The sequence below is a fragment of the Aulonocara sp. 'chitande type north' Nkhata Bay genome, linkage group LG17 (genome assembly GCF_057382095.1).
Source record: "Aulonocara sp. 'chitande type north' Nkhata Bay isolate Kocher_YH1m ecotype deep benthic linkage group LG17, A_spYH_male_GT1.1, whole genome shotgun sequence".
NCBI lineage: Eukaryota > Metazoa > Chordata > Actinopteri > Cichliformes > Cichlidae > Aulonocara > Aulonocara sp. 'chitande type north' Nkhata Bay.
Genome location: NC_141360.1, coordinates 29,953,821 through 29,972,966, shown reverse-complemented (window position 1 = coordinate 29,972,966; position 19,146 = coordinate 29,953,821). Strand labels below are relative to the sequence as shown.

Below are 19,146 nucleotides of genomic sequence, written 5' to 3'. Positions count from 1 at the left end.
TTTGAGGTCACAGAGTTGGTCTGTTCAATAATTTCATAGTCAACTTCACATTATGAAGAGCAAATTGAAATGTGTTAAGTGGCATGACTAGAATTATTAATCAGTCACTGTAGTAATAGAAATGAATAGAACCTGCATGCAAACAAGCCAATGTGCCAAGGCTATGCTCACAGTAAATTATGCTTTTTTGACTCTGTCTTTGGTTAGTCATGCACACCCTATTGGAAAATTCTTCAGAGGGGTTGTGGTTACATTGTAACCAAGGTTATGCTGTTAATGGCACTGTGGTATTCAGACTACCTAGTGGTATTGAGTCAGTTCCTTCTCTGTCACTCCCTACTATGTGACACGGTTAACTACTGCAGCCTTCCTTGACTACCCGTTGCTATGCCTATTATGCAGATTTCTGTTACTACCCAGACTGTTTAATATTTTTACACAATCATACTTTTACTCGGCAGCAATATCTGTACCAACAAAGTAAATGATGTACTTTGTTTTATTTTGCGTGTGAGTAGAGAGGTCATTGTTGGAACTCACTGTAACCTACACTGTAAGTAATAATTGTTGTATTTGAAACATGGAGGCTATTTGTATTGATTCATTTTGTAGTTTTAGTGTCTACCTGCACATATATGGAGTTCATTTTATTACAATTTGTTACAAATCAATGTAATGAATTTTCTTGAAACTCGAAAATACGAGCTGCAAGCAAAAGCACCATCCGCACAGACTGTCGGACACCCTGAAAGCAACAAGCTTGACTGGACCGGACAAAACGCCCACTGCAGTGGTGCCGTAGACTCTGAGTAGACGGAGATAAACAAGGTCCTTTTTCCAGCCTTAAACGTCGGTCTGGTGAGTATGTGGTCAGATATAAGATGAAAACGCCTGTTTGTCTGTCCAACTGTGAGATAATGTGTTTAAACTTTGTCCTGCCATCGGCAACGCAGGTGGGACATTTATTTTTTCAGGATTTTCAGGACAGCTATCTTGAAGAAGAGGGGGGGAAAGTTTGACTTACACAGAAAAGGACTTAAGTGTCTGTGTATTGATTCGTAGCTTGTGATGCTGGAGCACAACAGCGCAGGTTAAAGTCTAAAATGTCCGAGACCTGGTTTTTTTCTTTTTCTTTTTAAGGGGGACCCGTGTTCGTTTCCTCCTAATTCATCTGGACAGACTGTTAGAAGCAGGAAGGCCTTGTTAGGAAAGAGTTAACGGCCAGCTTAGACGCTCTAAAATCAGACAAATTGTTTAATTTCATTTAAATTTTATTTGTCATTTAATAGTTTGCAGTAGGCACGAACACGGAAAGGAAACTTGGCTGTATTTACAGGGGAGGTTAAAGGATATTTTGAAATTTGGGTTCATAAGGGGAACCAAGAGGATAAGGGGGGCATGGGGAATACTATGTTAAAAGTAAACCTCAGGGTGTTTTTGTTTGTTTTGTTTTTGGGTTTTTTTTGTAGTGTTCTGTGCCCCACTACAGATTGCATTACAATGGAACTGCACAAGATTCTCTTTTCCACTAGCACCTACTTGGCTTGATTTTCCTCTGCTCTACTCTGTTCAATTTTTGTCATTTTCCATTGCAATTGGCAGGCTGAACCTAGGGCTAGTTGCAAATCTATGGCAGGGCTTACACATATAGAACATGCATGACTTTGGACTCTGGGAGGAATGCAAAGTATTGGGAGAGAATGCATAATTGCATGGGAAGAACATGTAAACATTAGACACAGTTTGGCCCCAGCCGGCCAATGGATTCAAACCCAGGACCTCCTTACTGTGAAATAAAATAGGAAATAAAATCAGTTACTCAATCAAATTAATAAGAAGCTCACTGACCACAGATACTGGTTGTGGCTGAACCACACTGGGCCGGACTGAAGAAGCTGGACTACATGGTGGTTCAAAGGCACTCATCTGTGCTGTTCCCGACCCTGTCTCCTTGTCTGCTCTTTGGGTTTTATACATCCTGCTCACTCTCTCTGCCATCTCCACATCATCTGCCTCTTACTCCTCCTCTTCTTCATCCGACTCTCCCACCACTGCTCTCTACTCCCTCACCTACAGCTCTTTGTTCTCACTTGAAGCTTTGTCTCCTGAAAAAAAGATGACAAACCTTAAGGAAAAGTTAAGGATAACCTCAATAACTTACCTCACTATCACTGTCATCAGTCAGTAGTGAGATTCCTGGACTTACAGAAAGTTTACAGCCTCCTCCAGGGTATATAAATGTGGACGCTTCGCACCCAGTAAACAGAGATCTTGCAGACTATACTTAGTACAGATGAACACCAGGGACTGGGTAAATTATCATAAAAGATTTATTTGATGGAAACCTGTTTTTTTTATTTTTTTATTTTTTTTATTCCCTTTTTAAAAATTTATATTTATACAGTTTTCTCCATTGCCATTGAAAGAGTGGTTTATTTTCCACAAACCTTGTCTTTATACTGCCACAGTCGCCCCCTACTGGCCGAAAAAACAATTAAATAAAAAGAAAGAATAGTAATGTTAACACTTCTGCACTGGGTTTACTTATCAGATCTGGAACCTTCTCTCACCTTCTATACAATGGACCCATTTCAGAAGCATATACATTATGTTGATCAATAATAGTTATTGACTCAGCAACTCAGCCGTATATAATTTTCTTGTTATGCTGCTGAGAAGCAAATAGTCTATAGAATAATTTATTAATACATTTAAATGAATTATTAAAAAACAAAATCTGCAAGGTAACTGCTTATTGAAACTTCAAAATAAAACTTGATTCACTGCTATTTATAGACACACCTATGCTTTTTTTCATCAGTTTTATGTTTACTTTTTCTGTTCTTCATATATTAGTCACAAATGCTTTAGAGAGAGAGCATTGTTGCTCCACAATATGTCAGATAAAATCTAAAAACAAGGCAATTAAGGTAAATTATCAAAAGATAACTGAAGTATTGTAGAAAATGCTGTAGATATTTCAGATGAAACCCCATTCCCATTTATTGTTTATGAGTAAAGGTAGATGGAATATCTCAAAGCCTGAATGAAGTGGAAAATCTCATGATGGAGAGACAATTTTTCCTTTCGTTTTCCTTCTTCCTTTGTAGACAAGCTGACCCTTTAGCAAGCTTACTAGCTTGCGTGTTTACCTTATTCATTTTCATCCCCAACAAATGATTTATTCATCACTTTTCCTCTCAGATCTACACCTACAGTATTATGTGTATTATTCCTGAGCCGGCAGACAGAAAAGCTGCAACATTTTCTTTTATGCTCTGTCCGCTGAAGGATGCTATTTAGATCAATTGTATAGGTCTAAGTGCTTTCCACACCCACGGCCTTTTATTTACAGGGCCAAGACTAGAAGCTCAATTAATGATTCATAGGGACATGTCCAAGTGATAATTCAAAGATGTGGTTTGTGATATAACAAAAGCATGTCATATTGGGGCCTTGGATGCTGCATCACTAAACAACTAGTAATATGTCGTGCAGTGAGAAGTCTGGGACATGGGAGTTATGTGCAGCTGGATAAGTGTAAATGTGTGAACAATACTTGTTTAGCTATTTTTGGGTAAAGGAAGGAATGTAAATGCTAAAAACACATCTAAAGAAAACTATAGTAAGATTTTTTTTATTGTGATACATTTTTTAGCAGTACTTTGCAGGAAAATGTAATGTTTCCATCAAACAAATCTGCACTTATAGAATTCAACTGAAGACAAAAAGATGTCGGTGGGTTATAAAGATGACCAGAACGACTGGGTGACCGTGTGCCTCAAGTACCTGCTCTTTGTTTTCAACTTTCTCTTCTGGGTAAGTGGCTAGTAATCCTCATTTCAAGTAATGTGTACTCACAGAGACCTCACCACAATAACTGAGCTTTACATTTAACCTCCTGGTGAATTGGATCGTCATTGACAACATCAGTAGCAACTCTGTAAAACTGTCTGTGTTCCTTTAAAACTGCTTTTTTTTAGAGACATTGCTCATACAGAGCCACATAGAAATAGGAAGAGGATTAAGGAAAGTTTTCAGTCTTCCTAGGCTAAGCTATGGACTGAGTTCAAAGTGAGTCATAGATTATTTAGGGCTTGTCAGTGTATTCTGGCCACACAGTGTATTAAACCTGCTCTCTGGCACCACACTTTATGCTGCTAAAGCTCCGCTCTCTTACAGCATCAGTGCAGAGTCTCCGGGCTTACAGAGTCAAAAAAGAAGATTTTGAGGAGTGAGAGACAGATCAGCAAGTGGGAGAGGTTAGAAAGAGAAAAGGGATCAAGCTTTAGCTTTAGGCCTCTATTAAATTCCCTGTCGCCACCTAACAACCAGTCTCTTGAGGAAAAATAGTATCATTTTCCTCTGAAGGCTGTCCTCCATCTCGCAACACTTTTTTCTAAGAGGGCATTTTTGTCCACCCCCTACACAAATTAATCATAGGCGGGGGAGCAGTGCATACTCTGTGAGGATGAACTGGCATTGGCCATTTCTGTTTTTCACTTTCTTAGCACATTACTTTTAAAAGAGAGTGCATCATCTAGGGATTTCTCATTTGTCCCTGTTTTTCACGGCGCTGTTATTGGCAGTCATCAAAAACACAGATATCATTAGTTAAAGCAAAATTGAATAAAGTAATGTTTGACATGTGCTCAGAAAATAATCCAGCTGATGTGATTAATGGCCGGTTAAAGCATGATTGTTTGGTTAATTGAGGGTAGAATGAAATATAGATTTGGCAGTGTATCGTAGTGTTTCCCCTTCCCCTCCAAATTTGACTTGCCAGAGACTTTTTCAATTGATTTTTTTATATGTTATTTATTATATATGAATATATTACTAATGCAGTGTGTCAAGCCTTTCTGATGTAGGATATTTAGGACCGATAACGATATTTGGAGATTTTTAAATCTTTTATATATCAGCCGATATTTTTTTTTCTTTCAAAAATGGTAAACATGAACTGGTTTTCCTCACACATGTTAGGTACAGTTATTTATGAGTCCTTACTAAGGTAATATACCAATGCAGTTTAAAAATAATCTTGATTTATTGACATAATCTTAGATTATTAATTTACGCTGTCTGGTGGACAAGTACGCTCTGATGGTGAAACTATGTAGCATCCATACTCAACATGGGTGAAGGTTGTTCCTCCTGTCTCTGCTTTTCTTGTTTAATTATCATCTATTGACGGCTACAAACGTCGGTACTGATATATCGGCAAATAGCTACTCTGTGATCCCCTCACACGATCGCGTGAACCACACCCTGATGCCATTTTACTCTGCCTCCTCCTTGTCAGTTACAGCTGAGGATGGTGTGATTGTGTTTTCAGCTTTCTGCTTTCTTCAAACCTTGCACAGATTTCCACTTGGACTCAAGAATGAACTGATTAGATTTTTGTGGTAAAACATTTCTGGCAACATTTCAAGTTACGTAAGATGTTTAAGGTTAAGTCTGGATAGACATGGATGTAAAGTGCAGCTTCACTACTTGGCAGATACTAAGGCGCTAATTTTATTTTGAGCAGTGATAGTACAGAGATATGAGAACAGTATTGGGAACTACTTTCAGAAAAAGTGATAGCCAACTTAAAAAAATGTAATTCAGTGGAACTTAGTTGTTAGAAGAAATGTCTTTACAGTGTTAGAGAAGGGTGATTTCCCACTGGTTGGTCCTCGGTTGGATATGTGGTGTTGTGAGTAAGAGGTCCTTCCTTCTAAAGGAAAGGGATGGGAGGATGAAGAAAGACTCTCTCAGGCATTTCCTATTTGCCCTCCTTTGAAACTTGCAAGATGAGAAAAAGAGATCAGGAAGCCACCCTGGATCAGTTACTCTGTATTGTTTCTAAGTAAGTGGTCATTATGCCCTGGCTTGATTGCAGACGTCTCACCACTCCTGTTAGTTGTTACGCATGGTCACTTTTCTCTGTTTCTCATTCTGTTTCCTCTTTTTTTTTTCTTGCCTCCTTTATGCCCTCTTCCTCTGTTCCATTTCCTTTTCTTTTTCTAAGTGACTCATCTAAAAGCTTTGAGTTCACTTTAAATTGATCACTTCCTGCCCTGAAAAATGTTTCGCTTGAATGTTACAGTACTTGTGTTTTGCTATTCTTTAATAATAAACTGACATGGTACACTTAGTTAAATTCAGTTACATTTCATATCTCGTGCGTTTTTTGTCTCTGTAGTATGACACTTCGTGCTGCACTAAACATTTTTATTTATGTTTTTATTCAGATGTCTTTTTAATCCTGTTACTTTTTCTCTGCTTCTCTTAATTCTTCTCCAGATGGGAGGAGCTGCTGTTCTGGGTGTGGGCGTCTGGACACTGGTGGCAAAGAGCGACTACTTGAGCCTACTGGCCTCCAGCACTTTTGCTGTGTCAGCATACACCCTCATCTTAGCTGGCAGCCTGGTGGTAGTTACAGGCTTTTTGGGCTGTTGTGCAGTCATCCGGGAGCAGAGAAGCTGTCTGTCCACGGTGAGAGACGAGAGAGTGATGGATGGGGGTTTCCGCTTAGGTCCAGGCATTTGTTTGTAGCTGTAAAGGTGTGGGTTAGGCTTACACTTAGGATTCAATGTAGAGTCTGTGTTTAAAATTAACCCGCACGTAGATCATAACTCAGAACTTACAAAAAATATATTTTGATGGCAAACACTCATGCTTTTGGAACAGTTACCAGTTTGTCATTTAAAGGTTTAGAGGAGTGTAGTTTTTTTTTTTTTTAGAATGAGCATGAGAGAGTTAATCATATTTTTTTTTTTCATTTTTTTTTTCCCAAGGGTATTTTTGCTGTAATATAGGAGGTCAAAGTGCAGATGGTCAATGCAGGGCGTGAAAGTGTACATGGACAGTAATTTTGCTGTGATTTTACCAAAGCACATTGCATCTGGAAAACCTAAAAAATCTGTTTAATAATACTTATTAATGTAGAGTTTGAGCATTTTTGTCTTAATTTGCCATCCATCCAAGACGGCGAGTCGATATTTGCTAGTGGAGAATCCACTTTTTTATGTTGAAAGGTCACTTCCACTTAGCCAGCTAGCCCTTGCATTTCCCATCACGTTTTCCTTTCTTGTAGGCAGTTTGGGCCATTTTTTTTTTGGCATCCCTGGTCATTATTCAGAAGCTTAACAGTCTCTTGTGTTGTGGCTTTATATGTCATTACGCCAAGGTTGCAGAGATGGAAAACACTCTTACAGTCCAAGACGACTGATTCGGACTCTGTCTGGTGAACGAGAATAGAATAATTCACTTAAGAAAGCATGGGTGTGCTTGCCTCCTCGTTGAGCACAGCAGTCCCACGCTGGCATAAATAGAATGTAACTGAATGGGGAAACACTGCAGAAGATAAATAATAAGTTATGTAATAACAGCCCTGATAGTCTACTGGTCCGTGGTTCTAGATTGTCCACTGTGAGAAGCTAGATGCTCGCCCACATGTACACAAATGTGGCAACATGCGATGGCGCTCATCCATGCTAAGCCTGGTCTAAGGTCTATCGCTAGATGTTGACGAATGACTCTGACGGGGCCCTCGCTGTCCTCATTATTTTACAGAGACAGGACCCAGTGGGAGAGAAGGAGGCGGGAGGTGAACGTTCTCTGCCGCAGGGCTATTTATAGGTTTGTCTATCTACTGGTGATGGATGGAGAGAGAAAGGGCCTTGCAGGAGTGAAGAGGTAGATGCGCGGAGGAAACGGAATCTGCGGTGCAGTTTGGTTCAACTGTTTTTTTTGTGCTATTTATAGATTTGTTTGGGAAGAATAATGAGTGATGCTAGCATGTACAGTAAGTGTTGTGTGCATAGAGAAGTGTGAAGTTGGCATTTTGTGTGGGTAGCAGGCACACAGAGACTGAAGTGCTTTTTTCGCAATCTTGTAACCAAGAGAGACGCAGAGCAGGCTGGGTTTCTGCTCAGCACCATTACTGCGATAGCTGCAAAACAAAAAAGAACATCTGTTTGTGCGTGTGTTAAATATTTCTTCCTTACAGCTGTTTGTTACCAATAGTTTTCAATCACTTTGTTTGGTGCATCTAGCAGGTTGTGCAATAGCATCTGTGTCTCCATAATGGTTCTGAGTTACGCTGTTGTTTTCCCCGCTCTGTGACAGCTGGTCCCTGTTAGGTGCGTGTTTATGTGTCTGTTTGTATATGGACTTGAATTATGTGGAATGAGCCATGTTTTGATGGGTGTACAAACCATCTGATGAACAATAAAAAAAGTTGGGTTATTTAAGTGTGGGAAAGCTGGAGTTTTGATCTGCTCATTTTGCAGCAGTCTATCAAAGTACTCTCTGTGTGGGCAATCAGTTCGTCACACTGTTTGCATAACAGTACATACAACAGTGCTTGCCATTAAGAATGACGCTTACAGCTTACAGCCTCTGTTATTCTCATTTTTATTTTTTGCCTCAGCACCCATCTCATGTCTGATTCTTTTTCATTCTTGCAGAGGAAAACTAAACACAGTATTTGAGAGTAGCGCTCAAATACTAAGCAAACGCTAACATCAAATAATAATATTTGAGGATGACGCTCGAATACTGTGCTAATACTGTTTTGTTTTTTCTAAGATAATTTCAGACATCAGTTATGATAAATAGTGAATGTGGGGAGCTCTGTAAAGATGCCCAGGAGAAATGGGTTTCTGCAGCCTGTCAAATTGCTTTCTGGTTGTCTCATTTCATGCAGGACTGCCATCTGCGTTTGAAGTGACAGATGCAGTGCGGTGACAGTTGATGAAAGTTTATATTGAGCCATCACAAGCGTGAGCAACTTGAGTTAGCAACCAGATACTTCAGGCGACTACTGAGCTAATGAGTGTTCAGTCAAATTTACTGAAATTCTTTTTTGCTCTCTCTTTCTGTCCTGTCTCTCATCCACAGTATTTCATCTGCCTCCTGTTTATCTTCTTGATCGAACTTGTGGCCGGAGTACTAGCTTATGTATACTACCAGAGGGTAAGTGGTCACTTTTTACTGGTTTAGCTGAGTGACGTTGTGCAGTGATGACCCAAGCTGCAGTTTATCCTTGTTGAAATAACTGCAGCAGCTAATCTATGCCTGCAGGCACGTGGGAAAATGAGGTTAAAAAAAACTTCTATCCAGATGATCATCATCAAACTAGTGTGCTGGGGCGTTTCTCATATTAATACACTACAGATGGGATAGCAGAGAGACTACTGGATATAGGAATCGTTTGTGATTTACTGGATGTTAATCATAATCATGTTTTGGGTTTGAGTTATACATATTATGATTTTTTTTTCCCCTTCTTGGTATATATCAAAGAGCAGGCGGTTTGCAAAGCAGATAAAGTTCTGCAAGAAAAGTTTGAACATTCAGATGTCAAGATGTCAGTGAGGAAACGGGGCAGAGGCTAAAAATAAACAGAACATATCTTTCTTTTTTCTTTTTTGAGCACTTGCTTGGCATTTGAAACATCTTTCAGGCTCACCTTTGACTAAGCTGCATTTTGTTAGTGTGCAGTTATGCTGCTGCTAGTATTAGATTGACCTGCGCTGAAGCAAAAATTACAGATTAGAAGTCAGGCTGTTGTGACAACTTGTGACTGGGAAAGGTAACATAGGGGGAATATTAGTAGTAAAAGCCAAAAAACAAAGGCTCATAGGCAAGAGATCATGGTGAATTAAACTGTAATTCACAAAATCTGTTTATTTGCTGACTCTTCCTACACCTACATGGAGTTAAACGGCCAGAATTTGCACATGGGTGCATCTCATCTGCATTGGATATTATTATGTAGTCATTATTATTTGATGATTTGTTATCATTATTTCATTTATATTCACAAAATCTTTCATGATGATTACATCCACAAAACTGTAATAATGCATTATACATTATAAAGTCATTATATTGCTTGATGGCAACCTACTAGCGGTCTAAAATGACCCTTTGCAGCATTTAATAAAACTAAAGCATGGAAATGTAGCAGAGTGTCAAAGAAGACTAAAAAAAACAAGCAAAGAAAGAAAGAAGTAAGAAGTAATTTTCAGTCTTTAGGCAACAAAACCTGGTTAAGTTGGTTAAACTACTTGGGTAAATTTTGTGAAAGAGGGTCAAAATGGTTTGTTTAGGTCTTTTCACTTATATCAGCTCAGACGTCAGCTGCAGTGATGATCCTTTAATTCATTTATATATTGCAGTTACAGGATCAACAGGGTGATGTTAGATTACTGTAGATGACGGCTACCTATTATTTAAGAATGAATTCAGCTGTGCTTTTTGTGAATCAAGAGACTAATAATCTAATAAGTTATAAATAATTGATAAATTATTCATTAAAAACAATTATCATAAAAGAAAATACAGTGACATCAGTATTGTAAAAATCAGAAGGGAACATTCGAGTAAGAGCGTGGAACCAAGCAGGAATAAAGGCTTTCTAAAGCAGCATCCTCAGTGATCCTCCTCTGATGACATGACTCTCTGAAGTGTATCTAACACATTAGATATTCTTGGCATTTAGTTATCGCCCAAACATCTGGCTGTCAGTCAGCTTCAGTCAGTGAGGGCTGCATAGGGCATCTTGTAATCTTTGGGCAGATTTATTGTGATGGAAGAGGGTTCAGTACGGGATAGAATCACTTTAAAGATAAAGATTTGCATTGTTTCCTGCACCCTGTGTGAGTGTGAGAAAATATATCCAGACATCAAAGGCTGTATTCCTAGTCAATTTTTTTAGTGTCTTGTTTATCTGTATTCTGCATCACAGCACTCCCCAATGCTACCAATCTATCATCCCCTTATCCTCTCCCTCACCTCCACACTATTTGCACCTACGTATCACTTTTTTCAATGCCCTTCTTTGTAGACATCGCACGCGCAATCGTAAATTAAGCAGCCCGTGGGGGGGTTACCACAAAAACATTTGTTTTTACCCCAAAATGATCCCCTCCAACCCACCCCTCCAGCCTTCCCACCTTCTCTGTTTCAAACACACTGTTTCTCACTGTGTATGCCTGCTGTCTCTCTCTTTGTTCCTCATTTCCAGCTGAGTGAGGAGCTGAAGCAGCATCTCAACCACACTATGACAGAGAACTACGCTCAGCCAGGAAAGGAGGCAGTCACATTTGCGGTTGACAATCTACAACAGGATGTATGAAATATATTTACAAACTCCTCTGGTGTCAAGTTTCTGTAAGATTGTATTTCACCCTCTTCAGCATGCGCGGTTAAGTATACTTGTACTTGTTATAAATTAATTTGATATATGAAGCTGAAAATTATGCTGACGTGGAGTAGAAGAAGAAATGGCTCATCACTCTGTGTATTCTATCTGGGTTTAGGCAGAGCATTGTTCCAAAGATGACAAGTGGAACAGCCGGAGCGAAAGTAGTCCCTGAGAGGAAAATTACTGCTGTGAAAATATATTTATATAGTGGCTTGATGTTAGGAATTTGTTTACACTAGATGATACATGAAACCATATTTTAATCAGAATGAGGGATATGGCCTCACACTGTGGAACTAAAGTCTGGGCTTTCCTTTTTCTGCCTCTCCAGTTCAAATGCTGTGGCAGCAACAATTCTCATGATTGGACTGTGAGCAAGTACCTTGTGTCAGGGCAAGCAGAAGGCAGGGCGGTACCTGACAGCTGCTGTAAGACCATCACACCTCACTGTGGAAAGAGGGACCACCCCTCCAACATCTACAAAGTGGAGGTCAGTGCAATAAATGCTTCTGGCAAAATGACAGCAGGCTTATTCAGCCTGCCTGTTGCGCAGCTACAACACAGAATGTGTTGTAGTTCCTCCTGTAGGTTCTATATCTTACAATAATCTTTTGTACAGTTTTGTGAAATGTGTTGCAACCTGGCTATATCCCTGATTTGAGTTATAAATATCAACTGAGTGCTTTTGCAATCAAAGATGAGTGATGATAGCCTAAAGACAGAAAAAAGAGATGGAAGCACTGAGTATACTAATAACTATGTGTAGGCAGTAATCAAAGGAAATCGGTGTTATCGAGTTGTTCAGGGTGATTGCTCATCTTCACAGTCCATTGTTTTTTTTTTTTTGTTTTTTTTTCTGGTTCATGCCATATTTGAAGAAATTAAACTGGTATTTTATTCACTTCTGGTCTGTTGTAGCCAAACCATTTTCAAATATCTGAGGCTGATATTTCATTTCCTGAAATGAAAAGCATCCATCTACTTTCCTAACTGCTGCTGGGTTGCAAGGTCGACATAGGGGCAAAAGGCAGAGATAAACCTCAGTTCATGCCGTCAGATCTGTGGGCATTATTTTTGCTAACCTCCCAATTGTTTTTGGGAGGAAGCTGTGGCACCCAGAGGAAAGTCACAAGCTAAACATGCACAGAAATGTCCGAGCTGAGTAAGAGATTTGAACCAGGAACCTTCTTGCGTTGAGGCAACAGTGCCAGGCAGTGCAGCTCTGTGCAGCCCTGAGTGACTCACAAAACATGCCAGCAAACTTTCTTCTGATAGAATGAGCTCTAAGAAAAATGAATAAAAGATGAGGTTTTGAATGCTTATCCACAGGAGAGGCTCTTCTGCCTTCTCGTGTCAAATCACTCAGTTTCTTCTTATCCTTCACAATGTGCTACCTGCATCATGTGCAAAGACATAAGCATGAAGACATATCCTGAGAATTTAAATAAAATGGTTTGTGGATGATGACTGTATCTATGTTCACTTGTAGGTTTGGGATGGTTTATTTATTCATTTTTACCGTGAGTGTTTTGAGCCCTGTAAATACACCTGAGGGAGTAAAGAGGGACTGAAAATGTACTTAAATAATCAAGAACATCCCAGATTCAGTAAAAATACACAACTTCTGAAGGATGTCTTGTTGCTTGCTGAAGCAGTTTAAACTATAGCTATGCAGAAATGCAGACAAAGCTTTCTTGTCTAACTAATAATCTAGTGTAAACTTTAACTCTGTAGGGTGGCTGCATCACTAAGCTGGAAAAGTTCCTTGCAGATCACCTGTTGGTTATCGGTGCAGTGGGGATAGGAGTGGCCTGTCTGCAGGTAAGTAATATATACACCCAGTTCAGATGGTTGGTGAAGAAGCAGGATGCATTTCTACTGTCTTCTCCCTGAGCATACAGTGCTTTATACAAGCCCAGTTGTTATCAGAAATGAGAAACTGCTTTTAGCTTTTGTGAGTGGAATGCTGCCCTTTGTTGAATTAAAAGAAAAAAAACTCCTATTACTGAATGTACCCTGGCAGGTCAGGATCCTCTAAATGGACACGTCTTTTCATCTCATCCGATTCTTTCTGTCATCATTATATGAGTTTGGTCCTTCTGCCTATTCAATGTAGTCTAAGATGGGCTTTTTAGTATTGCAGAGCCCGAGGATATTTTTTTTTTCCTCTTTTTATTGTTTTGCACTTTTCTACCAGCTAACCAAACTGTCTTACTGTAGCTGCAAACCACGTTTAAATTAACTTGAGGTCAACCTAGAACTAAACAAATTTCCACTTATTGTTTCCAGTGGTGTTTGTAAGACTGACAAGTCCACCACTTTACATACAGCTTAGTTTTAATTGGGCACCAGGGGACTGAGAATAAAGACATGAAGCCAGGATTTCACTGCCATAATTATAAAGACTGCAAAAAGCAAAAGATGAGATGACCAACCGTGCAGTCTCTGTGATGCTCACCGCTGTTGGTAAAAGGAATTTAAGCAGAGTCTCCATTAGCAGTGGCTATAACATAAAGACTTTCTCACAAGAACCAAATGATCTGAAGGGACTTTGTCGAGCATTTAAATGAGGTGCTGAAAATATTGTGAATATATTGAATACATGACGTACACGGTGTAATTTTGTCACTTCTCACTCACATATTAGCATTTTTTCGTAATGTAGGCCAACTTTATGTCTCCTCTTTGTTAAATGTTCAGTCTGTCTTAATGTCGGTGTGCACTAATCTGTCTTTGGTGTGTTGTACTCTGTGTGTGTTTGTTATCACTATAGTTGGTCGGGGCACTCTTGACAGCCTGCTTTATCTATCTGCTCTATAAAGAAGAGGAAGAGGACTTTGGTGCATTGTAATTTGGCTCTAGAGCGCTGCTGGTTTAATCTAATCGAGAGGCAAGGTTGGAGGGCACTGTAGATATTTCATATTTGACTGCCTATTTGTCCTTGCGTGGCTTCCTGTTTTGTGTTAAATGCGAGACCTGCTGTCTGCATGTTTACTGGATTAACATGTTTAATTCGTCGTGAAGCATGCAGCGACTTTGCATTTGGCTGCGTTTTCCAGTTTGTTGCTATGCATTTTGTGATGATGTGTTGCTGTGGGTGATGAGGATGTGACAGCTTATTCAAATGCATCCTGAGGATAGCACGACTCACTTGCTTTTTCACTGTGCTTTGGTTCATAGTGTCATGATCTATAATTCGTGCAGCAACGCTTCCATCAATGTAGCACCTGCGCTGACAAGAAGTGGGGAAAACACCATAGGGACAGGTGTATTTACAGCATGTAGCAGTGCTTTGCTGTATATCCCTTGAATCCAAACATTAATGAGGCTTCACTATGGGTGTCGGGGAGTATATGGTATACAACAATACAAACTTAATCAAATATTTACAACAGTTAAACGCAGAAATTATTAACACGCTTACTTTTAATAGACTCTTTTTTTAAAAATTACAAAAATTTACAGAGTAGCTGCTGCACTTATTACACCTATTTATTTAATATGCTGACACCTTCAATTACATTACCACTCAGAAAAAAAAGCATTAGTGTTGTTGCTATAGTTACTTGCAATCTAAAATAGACTGGGCTTTCATGAACATCATTGAATTGGGACTCGGAGTTGTTTGGGGGTGCCCAGATATCTGTTTTTGCCATCCCACGAGATGGCATGTTTCTGTCTCTAATGAGTTTACTTTTTAACACTGTTACATCATTGTTTTTTAGCGTCTTCTGAAATTAGGCCTCAAGAAAACTAAAAAAACAGTGTGACTTTTTTCCTTTTTTTTCTTCTCACCTTATGTTCCCTCAGCCAAAATGACTGCATCTTCTATCCTTGTGCATAACTGTCACTGATGGTTGAGACGAGAGAGGAAAACAAAACCTTGCTCGAGGAGAAATTATGAGTCAATATTAAATTCTGACTTCCTTGATCAGGCTTCCTCTGGAAGCTTTTAGAGGCACAGAAATGGAATCTGGACACTTGCCTATTTGGCCATCAAGCTTGTAGACCCAGCGGCTTTGGTCAGCTCCTGCTTCCCTTATTCTGCTTTGTTTTTAGACTTTTTGCTCGGTGCTGTGTAGTAGTAATTTTAGACATGCTCATTCCGTATTAGGAATTCGCTGCTGGTGAAATTCTATGCTGAGAAGGATGTTTATAACAGTTCAGCTGATAAAAGATGCAGATATGCTTCATTATGCCATGTTTGAATATTTAAGATGTAATGCACATAATCGATATAATGTCTAGTTTGCTGATAGGCCAGTAGCAGTCACCAGTGACAATGTCTGTGCATCTCTTTTCTTCATACAGCTCTGTGTTTACACTGATGTCAGATATGACAGCAAATTTCTAAATGTAAAAAGCTTCATTTAAAATACTAGCACAATTGTTGTGGTCTGTTTTCCCTTATTATAGTGATATTTTTGGAAGCCTTTTATTTATTATTATTATTTAAATTTATTTTGGGACTAATATTACTGGTCGGTATAGACATTTATTGGTTTCGACATTTATATTAGCCGATAAATGAAAGTTTAAAATCTTAAGAAGATACGAGAGAAACACCCTTCAACCATGTTATGACTGATATTGCATAGTTTCTCCAGCACGGGGCAGTCTACAAATTCCCTGTTGACAACACATTAGTTTGTAACTCAATAAAAACACAACCAGCTGAACCAAGCAGAGACAGGGAGACGATAAATTAGTAAATAAATAAGTACACAAAACAATTTTGGGGGTAATCTGTTTGTTTTGTGTGTCTGAGTAAAATAAAAAGGTCCCCAGAGCTTTTGCAAAGAGGAAAAACAGTATATTGAGATGTAAGAGCATTAATCTGCTTTTTCACTTCACCCAGCTTTATATAGTTTGTTTATGGAAGCCTGTGCGCACACGTTTTGGTGAAATATTGGCTGCTTGACTCCTGACACTCCCTAGTAACCAGCTTCATACTTTCCAGCAGTCTCTAACTCCTTCACCTTTAAACCTTCTCTGCCCCACAGTCGGTAGCATTCAAGCTTCCTGCAGTTTTCCATGGCGACTAAACTGCAGTCTGTGACCTAACACTTCCTGTTTTCAGATATGTGGAATGGTGTTCACCTGCTGCTTGTACAGAAGGATCAAGATGGACCCTTACTGAGCACAACGTGACCCCTGCACACCACCTTCAACAGATGGAGCATGACCTGCTGACACCTAACCAAACTTTAAATCCCTGCATTGTGATCTGATGATCTAAGCGTTGGACACACACGATAGAAACTCAGGCTCATGAGTTTCTGTTACCTGGTCTAGGCTGGATGTTTTTGCATGCTTTAATTTGAACATGACTAAAAAAGGGAAAGACTTAAGTTGTGTGGTATTCTATGCAACTCATGAGGGTGCGAATTTAATTGTTTTTAATTAGGAGATTTATATAGGAGTGTTTCGATAATTCCAAGTCGAATCGGCTGAGTAAGAGCACAGAGTACAAAGAAAGAAAGTTATGTGTGTGTTTCTGTCTTTTGTAAACACAATGTGCCTCTTACATAATTCTACTGGTAAATAATTATGTATAAATTCAGTGCCTGAAGTCTTGAAAGTGAGCTGTCAATACACTGTGATAAACCGCAGCAAATGAACGGAGTCATGTTTATATTTGTAGCTTTGTCTTTAATTCTAACACGTTGGCTGAGTGATGGTAATCAAAATAAACTTTGCAGTATCAATAATGCTCATATGTATGGCTACAAAGAAGAAAAAACTATTTTATTCCATTTAAGAAAGTGATAATTTTCTGTAAACGCTGCTAAATCTCTGAATTTAGAGCTCCATCTAGTGGTCAGCATAGGTAACTTGATTTGAGGATGGTAAATGTAACTGTTCATCTTTTGTGAACTTTAAGCCTTTAATACTGCTGATATTAATAGTATAATATTAATTAATATTTCTGATTGTTTTTGGTTTTTATATGCCGTTCCTCACTTCAGACGCCAATCCCCCCCCCAGTGGCTTTACAGTGATGAATATGAGTGATCTGTGAATCAAAGAATATGGTTCCTTCTGTTTTTGCTGCCTATTATATGCCTTGCTACCCTATTTTTTTTTCCTTGTCTTTGTTATATAGCCACCATAATATAGGTGTTTTAGTTGCTAAACAGTGGAAAATGGCTGTCTCTCTTTCAGGCTATTTAAATCTTCTACCAAAATATGACGCCATTCTCAGCACTCCACCTTCTGTAAAGGGACCTTGCAGGATTTGAGAAACCCTTTTGGAATTGCTAGACTTTCACAATTAATATTCTTAAACTGGTTTCAGCTATTCCAGTCATAGCTATAGGCCAAGACAATTTGACAAGACTAATAATGGACAAACAGTTATGTAAAACTAGTCCCAGCTTTTCATACATTCTCTGTATGAACAACGGCTCGAGGACAGACGGAACTTTTTATTCACGCTGTGTGGACCTTTTACTGAGTGCTTGCAGGTGTTTGCCTGAACTCAACTTCATTACAATAACACACAAATCTCATTGTCTTCTGAACCTCCGTCCTCTGTGATTGCTCACACCACGCACACTGGATCAGCATGAGAAGGGGAGCAGTAATTGCTCTCTAAACGACTCTGCCACATATTTCTCTTCAGGTATATAGAATATTAAACCTATTGACTAACCGTTCACCAGAAAATATATTTTGTAATATAATATTATACAGCTCCGGCACATGTTTTATTCATGTTCATGACAATTTGAACAACGGTGAAATTTAATCTTGGGCCATCGTTGGTACTTCTGGAACAGCTTGACTTAACAGCTGTCTTCAGGTCATGAGACAGCATGTCAATTAGATGAAGGCCATAAATCTGACCTCACCATCCCATAACCTGAATTTCATTCATTTTTTTGAGATTTTTTTGGGTGATTTAGTTATGCGCTTTTGGTATTACCCAACTTTTCCTATGCTCAGGTTTTGGGCTGCTGCCTCCATTATGATGCATAACAGCTGGAAATAAGTTCTGGTGTTGTTGTGCGGCTTTTTTCTCTTTGTCGTGCCGGCTCTCCCAAAAAATTCAACTATCATTTCATCTGTCTGTTGTGGATTATCCAGCTGGTGTTCAGAAATTCTTTTATAGGCTCTTTCTGCTGTATGAATCATAATGTCTTTTTTCTACCCTCCAAGGTTTGTTGAAAGTTGTCAAAAATTAAAGGAATGGCGTGTCTGGAACTAACACTTCTTTTCTCATGTCCTTAACTAAAACACCTGACTCCAAGTAACTTTTGGACAAGTCAGGAGAGAGGTATTTACTGTAGCACTTTAAGTAAATTCGATTATCCTTGTCTAAAAGTGAAGATGAGAAATTAAAGGACAAATCCTGAAGATTTCAGTAGTTCATAAATTAAAATTTTGGATGCTTATATATGTAACTGGTTGTTGATGATATGACACTGGCACGTGCTTCAACTACTGACTGTTTTCTTTGTAATGTGGCTCTAGAACTCAAAAATAAATGTTTAAATGTTGCATTTAAACAACTGTGTTGTATTCATGAAAGGGTAATATTAACTCTGTTTGGACAGATGCCTATGATGCTGTGATTCCAGCTTTGTGTTAGTTGATGTGATTAATTAGTAATTTGTTATTTGTCTAGACCAGAATCATACGTTTATCCCAGAGAAATCTATCATTTTTGCAGCATATGTTTGAATTACACCATATGCATATATCCAAGAAAAACGTAAGCTTAGGTAAAAGTAAAAGAAAATCCACTAGAGGGAGACAAAGATTTATCATTTGAAGAGATGCAAACTTGCACAACTTAGTGTTGACCTGACTGAACCCTTTCGGTTTTGCCATATGTTCAGAGTGGCTTTCTCACACATCAGTAGATACTCCTACCTGACTCACTTCTAGTCTTTGAAAAGATTGCTTTGACAGGACCTCAGAAATCTGCCAAGTTGGAA

At 38.9% G+C, this 19,146-nt stretch overlaps 1 protein-coding gene across 1 annotated transcript; it reads left to right on the top strand.

Annotated features, from left to right (window-relative positions):
• The first annotated feature begins 711 nt into the window (after positions 1 to 711).
• tspan11 (tetraspanin 11) lies at positions 712 to 18,717 on the top strand. Its single transcript, XM_086270117.1, has 8 exons — positions 712 to 858; positions 3,712 to 3,819; positions 6,292 to 6,483; positions 8,893 to 8,967; positions 11,024 to 11,128; positions 11,535 to 11,693; positions 12,938 to 13,024; positions 16,284 to 18,717. The coding sequence occupies exons 2-8, from the start codon at positions 3,733 to 3,735 to the stop codon at positions 16,341 to 16,343; spliced, it is 765 nt and encodes a 254-aa protein (XP_086126243.1). The 5' UTR covers positions 712 to 858; positions 3,712 to 3,732; the 3' UTR covers positions 16,344 to 18,717.
• Positions 18,718 to 19,146: the final 429 nt, after the last annotated feature.